The 11,995-nt window shown below is 30.5% G+C and overlaps 1 protein-coding gene across 4 annotated transcripts in view; it reads left to right on the forward strand.

Annotated features, from left to right (window-relative positions):
• LOC127731837 (uncharacterized) overlaps positions 1-11,437 on the forward strand; it is a 395,646-nt gene extending 384,209 nt beyond the window's left edge. For 3 of the 4 annotated variants that reach the window (XM_052240680.1, XM_052240681.1, XM_052240679.1), the window contains 4 exons: positions 3,048-3,501; positions 3,803-7,663; positions 7,908-8,151; positions 8,335-11,437. In XM_052240680.1, the coding sequence (XP_052096640.1) occupies positions 3,048-3,501; positions 3,803-3,855 (507 nt within the window). In that variant the 3' untranslated portion in view covers positions 3,856-7,663; positions 7,908-8,151; positions 8,335-11,437. The remainder of the gene's footprint in view (positions 1-3,047; positions 3,502-3,802; positions 7,664-7,907; positions 8,152-8,334) is intronic. The other variant, XM_052240678.1, reaches the window with a different exon arrangement.
• Positions 11,438-11,995: the final 558 nt, after the last annotated feature.

Below are 11,995 nucleotides of genomic sequence, written 5' to 3' on the forward strand. Positions count from 1 at the left end.
TACACAGACAGCTTAACTGAACTAGTATTGATATGTGAGGTGAGAATTATGTGTTCAGCATAAGATGTAATTTTCATCGAGTCGATAAACATACACAAACAGCTTCGAATAGTAATAGAAATGTTAGAAATTTTTTTACAATGGACAACTGAGAGTCAAGAGTCTACACCAGAGATATCTAAATAAGGGATCGTCTCAAACGTGTTAATTTATTTATTGATTTACTCCGCATAACAATAGTTTTTGAACATAACCTCCAGTAGATTAAGTAAAACGTTCGAGTGAAGTCTTTCCACCTCTTCTATCACTAAGTTGGTTGATTGGTTGGTTGAAAAAAAATATTTGCATAACATCAGTTACTTTTTCATTTAGATTGGTTGGTGTGGATTGTTGGTAGATAGCTTAGTTGATTGACTGACATTTTACTTTATGTCATATTTGACGGAAATTGCATTCATTAATCGATTTGGCTTGGTTCGTTTGCTTATATGAATGAATATTAGTAATTTATTGATCGACATTTTCATAACGTACAGAAGCGCATATTGTATATTGATTGATGGATTGATTGTTTCTATGATGTCCAGTAACAAATACTTTACTTTTATACATTACCCACAGAATGATAAAAAAAATCCTCCAAATAAAGAACCAATTTATAATTTTAGAAAAAAAATACATGGGGTTTGGTTCCAAGGAACATACAAAAAAGGTAGGGGCTGGCTCTCATTAAATGGAAGGTTTTCATGTCAGTGCAACATGTTTATTTGTACCTAAATCATGGTACTTCTTGGAATATTTAAGGATTTATCACCCTTCTACTTTAAAGTATCCTTGAATTTAATAAATTCCAATTGGAACTTTCAAGGATTGACACCTTCCTCAAAAATATCCTTGAATCGTCCTTTATGAATTTCCCTTTCTCTAGCTATATATATAGTGGTCCTCGAAATTCATGTTTTATTAATTTGTTGTGTATGAATTTGGTTTTCTTGCAATCAAATTTTGACCTTGGACTTAAAGTTTTTGTTTTTGTTGTTCTACGTGTCTATTAATTTGAATCTTAAAATTCCATCGTATTTTCTTTTTCACATGTCCCAGGAGAGTCGTCCCACTGTATTTAATCGTGGAAGTAGTATCTATTTTGTTTCTCTTTTTTTAGAAGGGGGAGATTTAACCTGTTTCTCTGAGTAAATAAAATTGAGAATGGAAATGGGGAATGTGTCAAAGAGACAACAACCCGACCATAGAACAGACAACAGCAGAAGGTCATCAAGCATGTTCGTTAAATATTCGTCACTTGACGTCACACAAACAATCAATGAATGATCATGAACATTTTATCAACCAAGCAAGCAAGCAATCAAATTATAATGATGTTTTAATTTAAAAATATAGGAATGACTTTTATTTACAATTGTTTTTCTAAAAAAAATATTAGCTACAACAATAATTATGTACATCAATACCTAAAAATTAAATATGATGCAGTTATAGGTTATGGCCTCAAAACTTTTCATAGACTGTCAAAATAAAAAAAAAATATCTTGGTTCACTTTTGTTGTTTTTCTAATAACTGTAACGTTATGTACATGACGTCAAAATTAAGTGCTTTCAATTAAAAGACAAAAATGATAGAACATTCAGTATAATAAATTAAATAACATATAGCTGAGCTCGCATCGTTTGACAATGTTTTCTCTGGGTAAAAATCTGCTCTATCACTCCCTCAGCTATGTGTTATTTATATATTGTTTGTTACACATTTTAGAATAAAAAAAATTCCTTAAATGCAATCAGTATGTTTCAAATAAGGATGTATTAACCAATATCACAATGAATCATAGCTAAAACAATAACGATATGAAATAGGTCATTTAGATTATTTCTTGGTGTCACAAATAGTACAAAATTCAATACACCTTATCGCTATTTGGAAATCTGTCCTGGTTGACCTGATAACCTTCCCTGCTTGAACTATTGACGTCATACAACAATTACTTTTTCATTGTGGCGTCAGATAGTTTGTATTATGATGTCAAAATTTTACGGGAACTTTTGTGATGTCCAGTAATGGCAGACAAATAGCGATAAGGTGTATGTTAACGGGCATATTTTCATTGCATTGGTTTTTAGGAACGTAAACGTAGAGCTCATTGGTCAACAAAAAAGTTTTATGAACATAATGTTTATTTGTTATTACAATAAACATATTTGACTCGAATATATAGTTTGTCGAATCCTGCTATCTTTGTTTCATATACCGGTACCTCAATTTGATAGAAATCAAAACAATTTGGTCACATTCAACAGAAATCTCTATGGCAAATTAGAGGATGTCAACGCTTGATAAGAAAAAGTTGACAAGAATAGTTCTATATCTCTTTCGTACATGTTTTTTAATCAACATCATGAACATGAAATATGTTGATCATAAAACAATGGACCCAATGTTCATAGTCAAATGAGGTCTGTAACGACCTTACTCCTTTCATAGTCATCATACTGCTATGCATTAGTTATTTGAAACAAACTTTTTATCATGAATTTATCATGTTAAAGACCAGATTCTTCCAATGTTTGGTAAATAATTATAATACATTTGTGATCCAGTTGAAACAGTATGGTAGATATTTATTTAAATACAAATATATTTAGTTAACTTTGTTTCATTTACATTGATAAAAAAAAAAAAAAAAAGATTTCACACAACACACGTTTTTTCATCTGCTTATGGTTAAAGGAAAAAATATTGCTGAAATCTTTCTAAACAAGATGTTCCTCATAAAGTTTTAAACAGCATTCCTGCATTTTGGTTGTGCGAAAAAAATCCAGTTGAGCAAGAGTTATACACAATTACTTTTAGATGCAAGGTACCATCATCATTGATTTTACTTTTAATTTGTTTTTTTTATCTTGGAAAAATTTCTACGAGTACTTGACCAAATTAACTGATAATTGATTCAACCAAAACTTATGTAAGCCTTATTATATATTATCTTCTTCATATTTTACATTACAATACCTTACTTTTATCTTCTTTTCAGTTTACAAATGAGGAAATTAATTTTGCAAAAATGGGGATGATTGCTTTGAATATTCTTGCTGATGTTTTATATGACCTTTTAAAACCAGATAAACCAAATCTACGTCCAAGGAGCGATTCTGATATAACATACTTATACAGTGAGCACAGGAAACTTAATAAACATATCCCAACTAATGGATGGGGAGGGAAATGGCAAGTTGATCAAATTACAGGCATAGTTACTGGAGATGATATTGAGCGCATAAGACTTACAAGGAATGAACTACAACACTCTAAGACATTTAAACTTGAAGAAACACGTTTTAATGAGTTGCGTATTATAATATGTGACCTTTTAAAACGGTTAGACCACTATAACAAACCACAAAAGCTGTATACACATGAGCTTAAGGATATTTTGGCTAAAACTTTTTCAGATGAGGATGTGAACTCAGTTAAAAATGAAATATTGGGTAAATATGCTTTAAACAGTTTGAAGTTGTGCTCAAAGTTTATAAGGGTTTTGTCCAGACTAAAGTATGAGTGTGCAGACTTTATAAGTATTATCTAATAAAACACTTAATTTTATGTCTTTCGAATATGAATATATTTCGGGTAAAGAGGAGGTTCCATTGAATGATAGTCGCCACAGCTTCTTTTTCTACTGGTCCAGTAAAAAGGGGTATTTCTGTAAAACTTCAATTTTTTAAAGTAAAATTTTAAATAGTAGCGTATTTTATCATTGGATTTGTCAATTATTTTATTTATTTTCAGAAATGACTGTTGAGGTAGAAATTGAACAACAAATCAATGTTCTAACGCAATAGAGAAATAAAGTTGTTCTCATCATTTGTATGGCAAACAGTTATTTTTGTAGTTGATGAGAAATACACATATAACCATAGAAACAGATTTGTAGAAGACCTTGTGCATAGAAAGCGACCATCTTTATATTTGATAGCAATGTAATGCAAACGATAAAAGTCAGACTACATTTTTCTATTCATACAATCATGTAGAGTAATTCTTCTGAATTATACTTGTCACTGTTGGAGCATGATCTGCATACCTTTTCGGAGCACCTGCGATTCCCTCCAAGTTTAAGTGGGGTTTTTGGTGCTCAATCTTTAGTTTTCAATATTGTGTTTTGTATACAGTCCTTGGATGGTGTAAACTTCCCACTGACACCATACACCATTACACCATTCACCATACACCATTACACCCTGTGCCATTACACCATACACGTTACTACTTTGCACCATACACCTTACACATTACACCATAATGCAATTTAATTTCAAAGAAAGCGTGCGACTACAAAATTATTTATTTATTTTAAAAAACGAATTTTGATCACAATATTGTAAATTAAAGTATAAAATTAAAAACCAGTTCTTTATGTCAGTTTATGTCATTTTGTAAATTCATTTTATTTTTAACCAAAACATACATCAATTTTTGCATAGTTTTAAATGTCGTACACCATTCATTCACACCATTCCCGATCGCACGTTACACCATTACATCATTCCCCTTACACCATACACCATAGCACCATACACCTTCTACCATTGCACCATATGCCATACACCATTACACCATACACGTTTTTTTTGGGAAGTTTACACCATCCAAGGGCTGTACTGTTGTTTAATTTTTTGTCTTTTTTATTTTTTGCAATGGCGTTGGCAGTCTATTTTTACTCATGAATTTGAATCTCCATTTTGGTATCTTTCGCCTCTCTTTTATAAAAAAAAATTGTGAAGATGAAAAAGTGGACTAGAGAGGAAATATTGGAATAAAATTGACAACTAGATCAATTTTGGTCTGTTATAGTAATTTTTTTTAAATTTAATCACATGCAGTAAAAACTGTTGTGTAAATATTGCCAAAACTATAAACATTGTGCACATAAATGAATATTTATTTATACATATGTATATAGGAGTATGAGAAACATGAAACATAGAAAAAAAAATTTAGGAAATTTTGTGGTATGTTTTTCTGTTGATATATGAATTATTTTTATGATTTTGTCCTTCAGGGAATTAAGTATAGATGGTGGTTAGTTTTCGTCAAATAAATTCCCAGCTTTTGTATCTAGCAATTAACCATGAAGGAACAAACATGTGACAATGTGTGTTTTCTAACCTTTTGAACTTTTTGTCGTTAAGATAGACTGATAACCAATTTAACTCTTAAAAAGGTTGAATTGTGTACATTTCTTATGCCAAAGATTGTGCCCTGTTTTTGCAGAATAAAAATCAATCAACATTTTCAGGCTTTTTCTGATTTTTATATGCAAGGGACCAATCAGAAATCCCCATTATCAGTAATATCCGGTTATCATATTCAGAGGACCAATCATAATCACCATTATTAGACACTGTATAGTTATCGTGTTCTATAGGAACCAACCCGAAATCACCAATATTTGAAAAAGTCTGGTTATAAGTTCTAAGGATCAATCAGAAATCTCATTTATGAGACAATGTTTTGGTATTGTTCAATTGACCAATTATAAATCATTTAAAAATATCCAAATGTCTATGTTTTGTTTTGTACGTGAAAAGAAATAACCTGCTTGTTAGATTTAAGATAAGTTGGAATATTTAATATGTAGTTTAAGTTATCACGTTCTTTCAGAGCTGATCACCCTAATACCTTTTTAACCTGATTCAGGCTGTGGTAGCAAAAAATATTGTAAAAAACGGAAACGTGATGATAACGACTGGACTACAGATATGAATAAGAAGATATGGTATGAGTGTCAATGAGACAACTATCCATCCAAGTCAACAATTCAAACAGGAAAACCAACGGTCCAATCTATATAAAAAACGAGAAACAAGAGAAACACTTATGAACCACACCAACAAACGACAACCACTGAACAACAGGCGCCTGACTTAGTACAGGTGCATAAAAATGCAGCGGGTTTAAATATTTTAACAAGCGCCAACCTTTATCCTAACCTGAAACAGTGGTGTAACATTACAACATAAAACAAGCACAATACAATATCTATAGGTCAAAGTACGGACTTTGGATAGGTACATAATGTGGCGGGTTAGATATGTTTGTTAGCGCTCAACCTTCCTTCCCCATCCCCAATCTGGGACTGTCACATTTGTGTGAAAGGACGATATAAAAACGAACTGTCTAGATTAGTTCGAACAGGATTGATGCATAGATCAGTTCCAAGTACAAATTAATACAAAACAAATAAGTCAATAGGCATGAATACCATTATAAAGTGTACTCACATTGTGACTGAAATCTCGTTCAACGTCAAATTTCAACTAAGACCATAGTCTCTTTAACTAGACTACTTTTTACAAATATGTTCAACATTAACATTTGTGTGGGGTTAGATAATTTACTTTTCCTTGAATAGATAGCTATTTGAATCAACCATTGGGCATAAAGCAAACACTCAATCAATCAATGTTTAGGTCAGTTCCCTTCAGGTTAAAGAGGTAAAGCCAATGTTCCCTTTTCTATACTAAGCGCAAACAAATTAGAAAAAGTATGAGTCACCAGTATTTTTTAAGCTACAGATTTTGAATGCGCTATACTAAAACAAACTTTGTTTTATAGAAAGAAAAACTGAACGATAGAATTTTAAGATAAATTATGAGAAGACATCTCTTATAATAAGCTTTCAGAAAATAAAAAAAACGGGGTCACTGAACTCTGGTTTTTTGATTCAGCCATGCTGGATCTATGTGATCACTCTGGTTTTGGAGATGGTGCAAAATTCAATGTTGAAGACATGTCATGAAAATAATTATGTGTTTCTATGACTTGCAGAAACTTTATACACCATTTTAATCATCAACTGCCAACTTTTAATATGTTATTTGTCTTTAAATTAAGAAAAGGTTGGGCGAACAACTTCTTTATTTTAGATAAACACTTGTACTAGTATATAGTTCCTGTGTAAATCAAAATTGATATTAAATTGCCATTTATTAATTAATGTCACATGAATGTGGAAAATGTGATTTATCAAATTTTAGCCGTTGATAAGAATAATAAAAGTGTTTTATCAGTATCTTATGTTCCTGTGAGCCATTGAATAAAATTTGGTTCAAGATGTGTATTCATATCAGAGTTGATTCCCACACTTTTTTAAATGCTATTATTCCCATTCTTGCATTAGGCAAATCAAATTGTTGGTACAATACCAGTATGATGGACAGCTGCCACGATTTTCAAACAATTACACTCAAAGGTGTAAGTATTATTTGGATTAAACTCCACTCAAATGCAGTCTTAATTGACCACAGTTATATTAATTTATCATGACAGTTGATAATCATACAGGTATTGAGGTCAAGAATTTGTGTATTCAATTTATCACACATCTTACTGAATACACCAAATTTTGACCTCAATAGTTGTAAAATCAGTGTCATAATCTTCTGACATAAGTTAATAATTAAGGTCTATTTAAGTTACAATTATCTCTCTTACATGTCTTACCTCAGCATTTTCTGTCACAAATTTATTTGTATATTCCCCATTATAATGCTAGTTAACAATAATTGGAATAAATTCAGCATGAGGTATTTGTATATTCCCCATTATAATGCTAGTTAACAATAATTGGAATAAATTCAGCATGAGGTATTTGTATATTCCCCATTATAATGCTATTTAACGATAATTGGAATAAATTCAGCATGAGGTATTTGTATATTCCCCATTATAATGCTATTTAACGATAATTGGAATAAATTCAGCATGAGGTATTTGTATATTCCCCATTATAATGCTATTTAACGATAATTGGAATAAATTCAGCATGAGGTATTTGTATATTCCCCATTATAATGCTATTTAACGATAATTGGAATAAATTCAGCATGAGGTATTTGTATATTCCCCATTATAATGCTTGTTAACAATAATTGGAATAAATTCAGCATGAGGTATTTGTATATTCCCCATTATAATGCTATTTAACAGTAATTGGAATAAATTCAGCATGAGGTATTTGTATATTCCCCATTATAATGCTAGTTAACAGTAATTGGAATAAATTCAGCATGAGGTATTTGTATATTCCCCATTATAATGCTATTTAACAGTAATTGGAATAAATTCAGCATGAGGTATTTGTATATTCCCCATTATAATGCTATTTAACAGTAATTGGAATAAATTCAGCATGATGTATTTGTATATTCCCCATTATAATGCTATTTAACAGTAATTGGAATAAATTCAGCATGAGGTATTTGAATATTCCCCATTATAATGCTAGTTAACAGTAATTGGAATAAATTCAGCATGAGGTATTTGTATATTCCCCATTATAATGCTATTTAACAGTAATTGGAATAAATTCAGCATGAGGTATTTGTATATTCCCCATTATAATGCTAGTTAACAATAATTGGAATAAATTCAGCATGAGGTATTTGTATATTCCCCATTATAATGCTAGTTAACAGTAATTGGAATAAATTCAGCATGAGGTATTTGTATATTCCCCATTATAATGCTAGTTAACAATAATTGGAATAAATTCAGCATGAGGTATTTGTATATTCCCCATTATAATGCTAGTTAACAGTAATTGGAATAAATTCAGCATGAGGTATTTGTATATTCCCCATTATAATGCTAGTTAACAGTAATTGGAATAAATTCAGCATGAGGTATTTGTATATTCCCCATTATAATGCTAGTTAACAATAATTGGAATAAATTCAGCATGAGGTATTTGTATATTCCCCATTATAATGCTAGTTAACAGTAATTGGAATAAATTCAGCATGAGGTATTTGTATATTCCCCATTATAATGCTATTTAACAGTAATTGGAATAAATTCAGCATGAGGTATTTGTATATTCCCCATTATAATGCTATTTAACAGTAATTGGAATAAATTCAGCATGAGGTATTTGTATATTCCCCATTATAATGCTAGTTAACAGTAATTGGAATAAATTCAGCATGAGGTATTTGTACATGTGTATTTGAATACAGGAAATGTATTTTTCCTTAATGAAGAATGAACACCTATTTAGATAAAAATATTATTATTTATTTTTGTTGTTGCTGAGAAAGTGCATTTTTAATGGCTCTTTTTGGAAATTATTAAGCCAATTATTATTAATGGCATATAAAAAGTATGCTACAGTCATTTGAAGATTTCCCTTAACATTCTTGTCCAAAATCATTGAATTTCAAATGTTTCTAAAAAAAGATGTAAAAAAATCTGACAGTGTCTTGAATTGAAATACCAAAATAATTTGCATTAATCTTTTGGCAATAGAATGGAAATTTTACAGTGAGATTATGGAAATGAAGATAATAAAATAATTATTGAAAGTGTGGTCAGAAAAAAATGCCAGACTAGCTACAAAATTGGCTGAATCACAACATCCATGATGCTTTGATTTTTGTGTTTTTTTCTATTAAACAAACTGGGTAAATTTAATTAACGTTTACAACATATTCCTTTTATAAAAGTTAGAATAAATGAGTTCTTTCCCCTTATATGGCTAAGTTGAATTATTTTATTGTATTTCTTAAAGCAGTATAAGATTAAACACATATCTTTTTTTCATTAAGATGAAAAGACTTACAAATGAACTACATTTACATTCCACTCTTATTTGCACAATTCATTAAATATCTATACCGATTGTTATCTACTATTTTACAATCCAAGATGGCGGAATACTCCCGATCTACCTTAAAGCGAGTGAATTTAAATTGACCACCGTAGATTTGGACTCCCACTTTAAAAACATTGAATGCTTGATCAGGGCAGACATGTTGCGTAAGAACAGGCCGCATTGGTTTTCTCCCAATACAAAGTATCAAATTAAATAAAAATTTGGAATTTCACAAGTTTTTAAAGGACAATACATAGGTCAATATCTGATAAGAAAAAATTGAATGTTTTCTTCTTTATTTTATAAAAAATAAAAATGTCCGAATGAATCATACATTTTCAGTGTTTATGTATATTTAGACATTTATGATTTTGTGACATGCTCAGAAATACAACATGCGAGTTGTTAGAATCTCAAGTTGCCCACATCAGGCTGTGATACTGTTAAATTTAGTAAAAGACTTCTTTTGAATTTGACCAGGTGATGCATAAATTAAGGAGAAATTGTCCATATCTCTTAATCGGACTGATTGGTTTTTGTTTGCTAAACGTCAAGTGGCAAATATATCATGCATATTCAGTACGAGAACAAATTAACAATGATTTTAAAAGATATGAAATTTAAAGGAGGTAGGATATATCAATTAATTAAATACAATAAAATCAAAAAGAAGAACGACAGAAAGACAACAAAACACTACACAAAAAACAAATTCAAATAATATGAATATAACCCCTACCAACATGATTTTTTTTAACATGCAGATTCCAAGGTAACGGCACGCATAAAAACAAATCCCCCTACCTGGACGCATATTTTGGTCAAGACGACCAGTCCGTGCTTTTACACCTGACTAGACAACTAAGAATGATTGCATATTAGGCTTGACTTTTATCCGGGAAGGATTCAAAACTTTCTTATTTAGCGTATCAATTATGATTTTGCAAATTGTCGGTCGCCTATCATTTTGAATCCCATGATTAAAGTTAATTGAACAGTGTTTGGTGATACTGGCTATTCCTATATTATGACAGACCAACTTGTTCCTAACTCAGATTGGCTTATGTCTTCAGTACTTATGCGCCTACATATCGAATTTAGATAGGAATGGCATTACATTATAACTTATGGTAAATTCACCAAAATCTTTAAATTATAGAATGTTTAAAGAAAATTTTGAGTTTAAGAATGGTCTTAATAGAAACAGGTCGGTGGAATGTTGAAGTATATGTTTCTAATGCAATATTAACTGTTTTGGTGTTGAAAACCATATTCTAGAATGATAAACATTTGCAATAAATAAGAAAAAGCTAACGGATGAAAATGTATTGCAAAGACCAAATATTTTGAAATGCAAAGAAATTATGAGTTGAACAGGAAAGTTTAAATAATTAAAAAAATGGTAGATTTATATGATTAATAAATAAATCAGTTGTTTTCAAGAACATAACAACACTTCCCCTTCTGGTTTATATAGTACATATATGTGAGTTTTGGTATTTACAGATAATTCTTGTTTATATTGTACATATATGTGAGCTAATGTGTTTAAAGATAATTTTTGTATGTATTGTACATATATGAGATTTTTGGTGTTTACATGTAATTCTTGTTTATATTGTACATATATTTGAGTTTTGGTGTTTACTTATAATTCTTGTATATATTATACATGTATGTGAGCTTTGGTGTTTACTTATGAATTCTTGTTTATATTGTACAAATATGTGAAATTTGGTGTTTACTTATATATTTTTGGATATATTGTACATATATGTGTTTCTTTGTATTTAGGGAGCAACCATTTAACTTCAAGGGGGGGGTATGGTTTTTTGTTTTTTGTTTGAGTCAGAAATTTTTTTCAAAATTTAACACTATAAGGTATGGGGAAAATCTGGAATCAGAAAACTTTCTTTGTCATCTGCTTGACCACAATATTTTTTTTTTCATCAAACTTGGGATCAGAATATTTTTTTAGGAAAAAACCATACCCCCCCCCCCCCCCCCCTTTGAAGTTAAATGGTCGTTCCCTAACAGATACAGGTCGAGAAATATTTACAAGGCATAATAACAAACTATAAACAAAACTCGATTCGCTAATATAAAAGATCCGAAGATGTGGTATAATTGCCAATGAGACAACTCTCCACCAGAGACCAAATGACATAGAAGTTAACAACTATAGGTCACCGTACGACCTTCAACAATGAACAAAACCCATACCGCATAGTCGGCTATTAAAAGTAAAATAACAAAAATACCGAACACCAAGGAAAATTCAAAAACGGGAAATCCCTTATCAAATGGCAAAATCAAGAACTCAAACA

This window comes from Mytilus californianus, unplaced genomic scaffold (genome assembly GCF_021869535.1).
Source record: "Mytilus californianus isolate M0D057914Y unplaced genomic scaffold, xbMytCali1.0.p SCAF_21, whole genome shotgun sequence".
In the NCBI taxonomy this organism is placed as follows: Eukaryota; Metazoa; Mollusca; class Bivalvia; order Mytilida; family Mytilidae; genus Mytilus; species Mytilus californianus.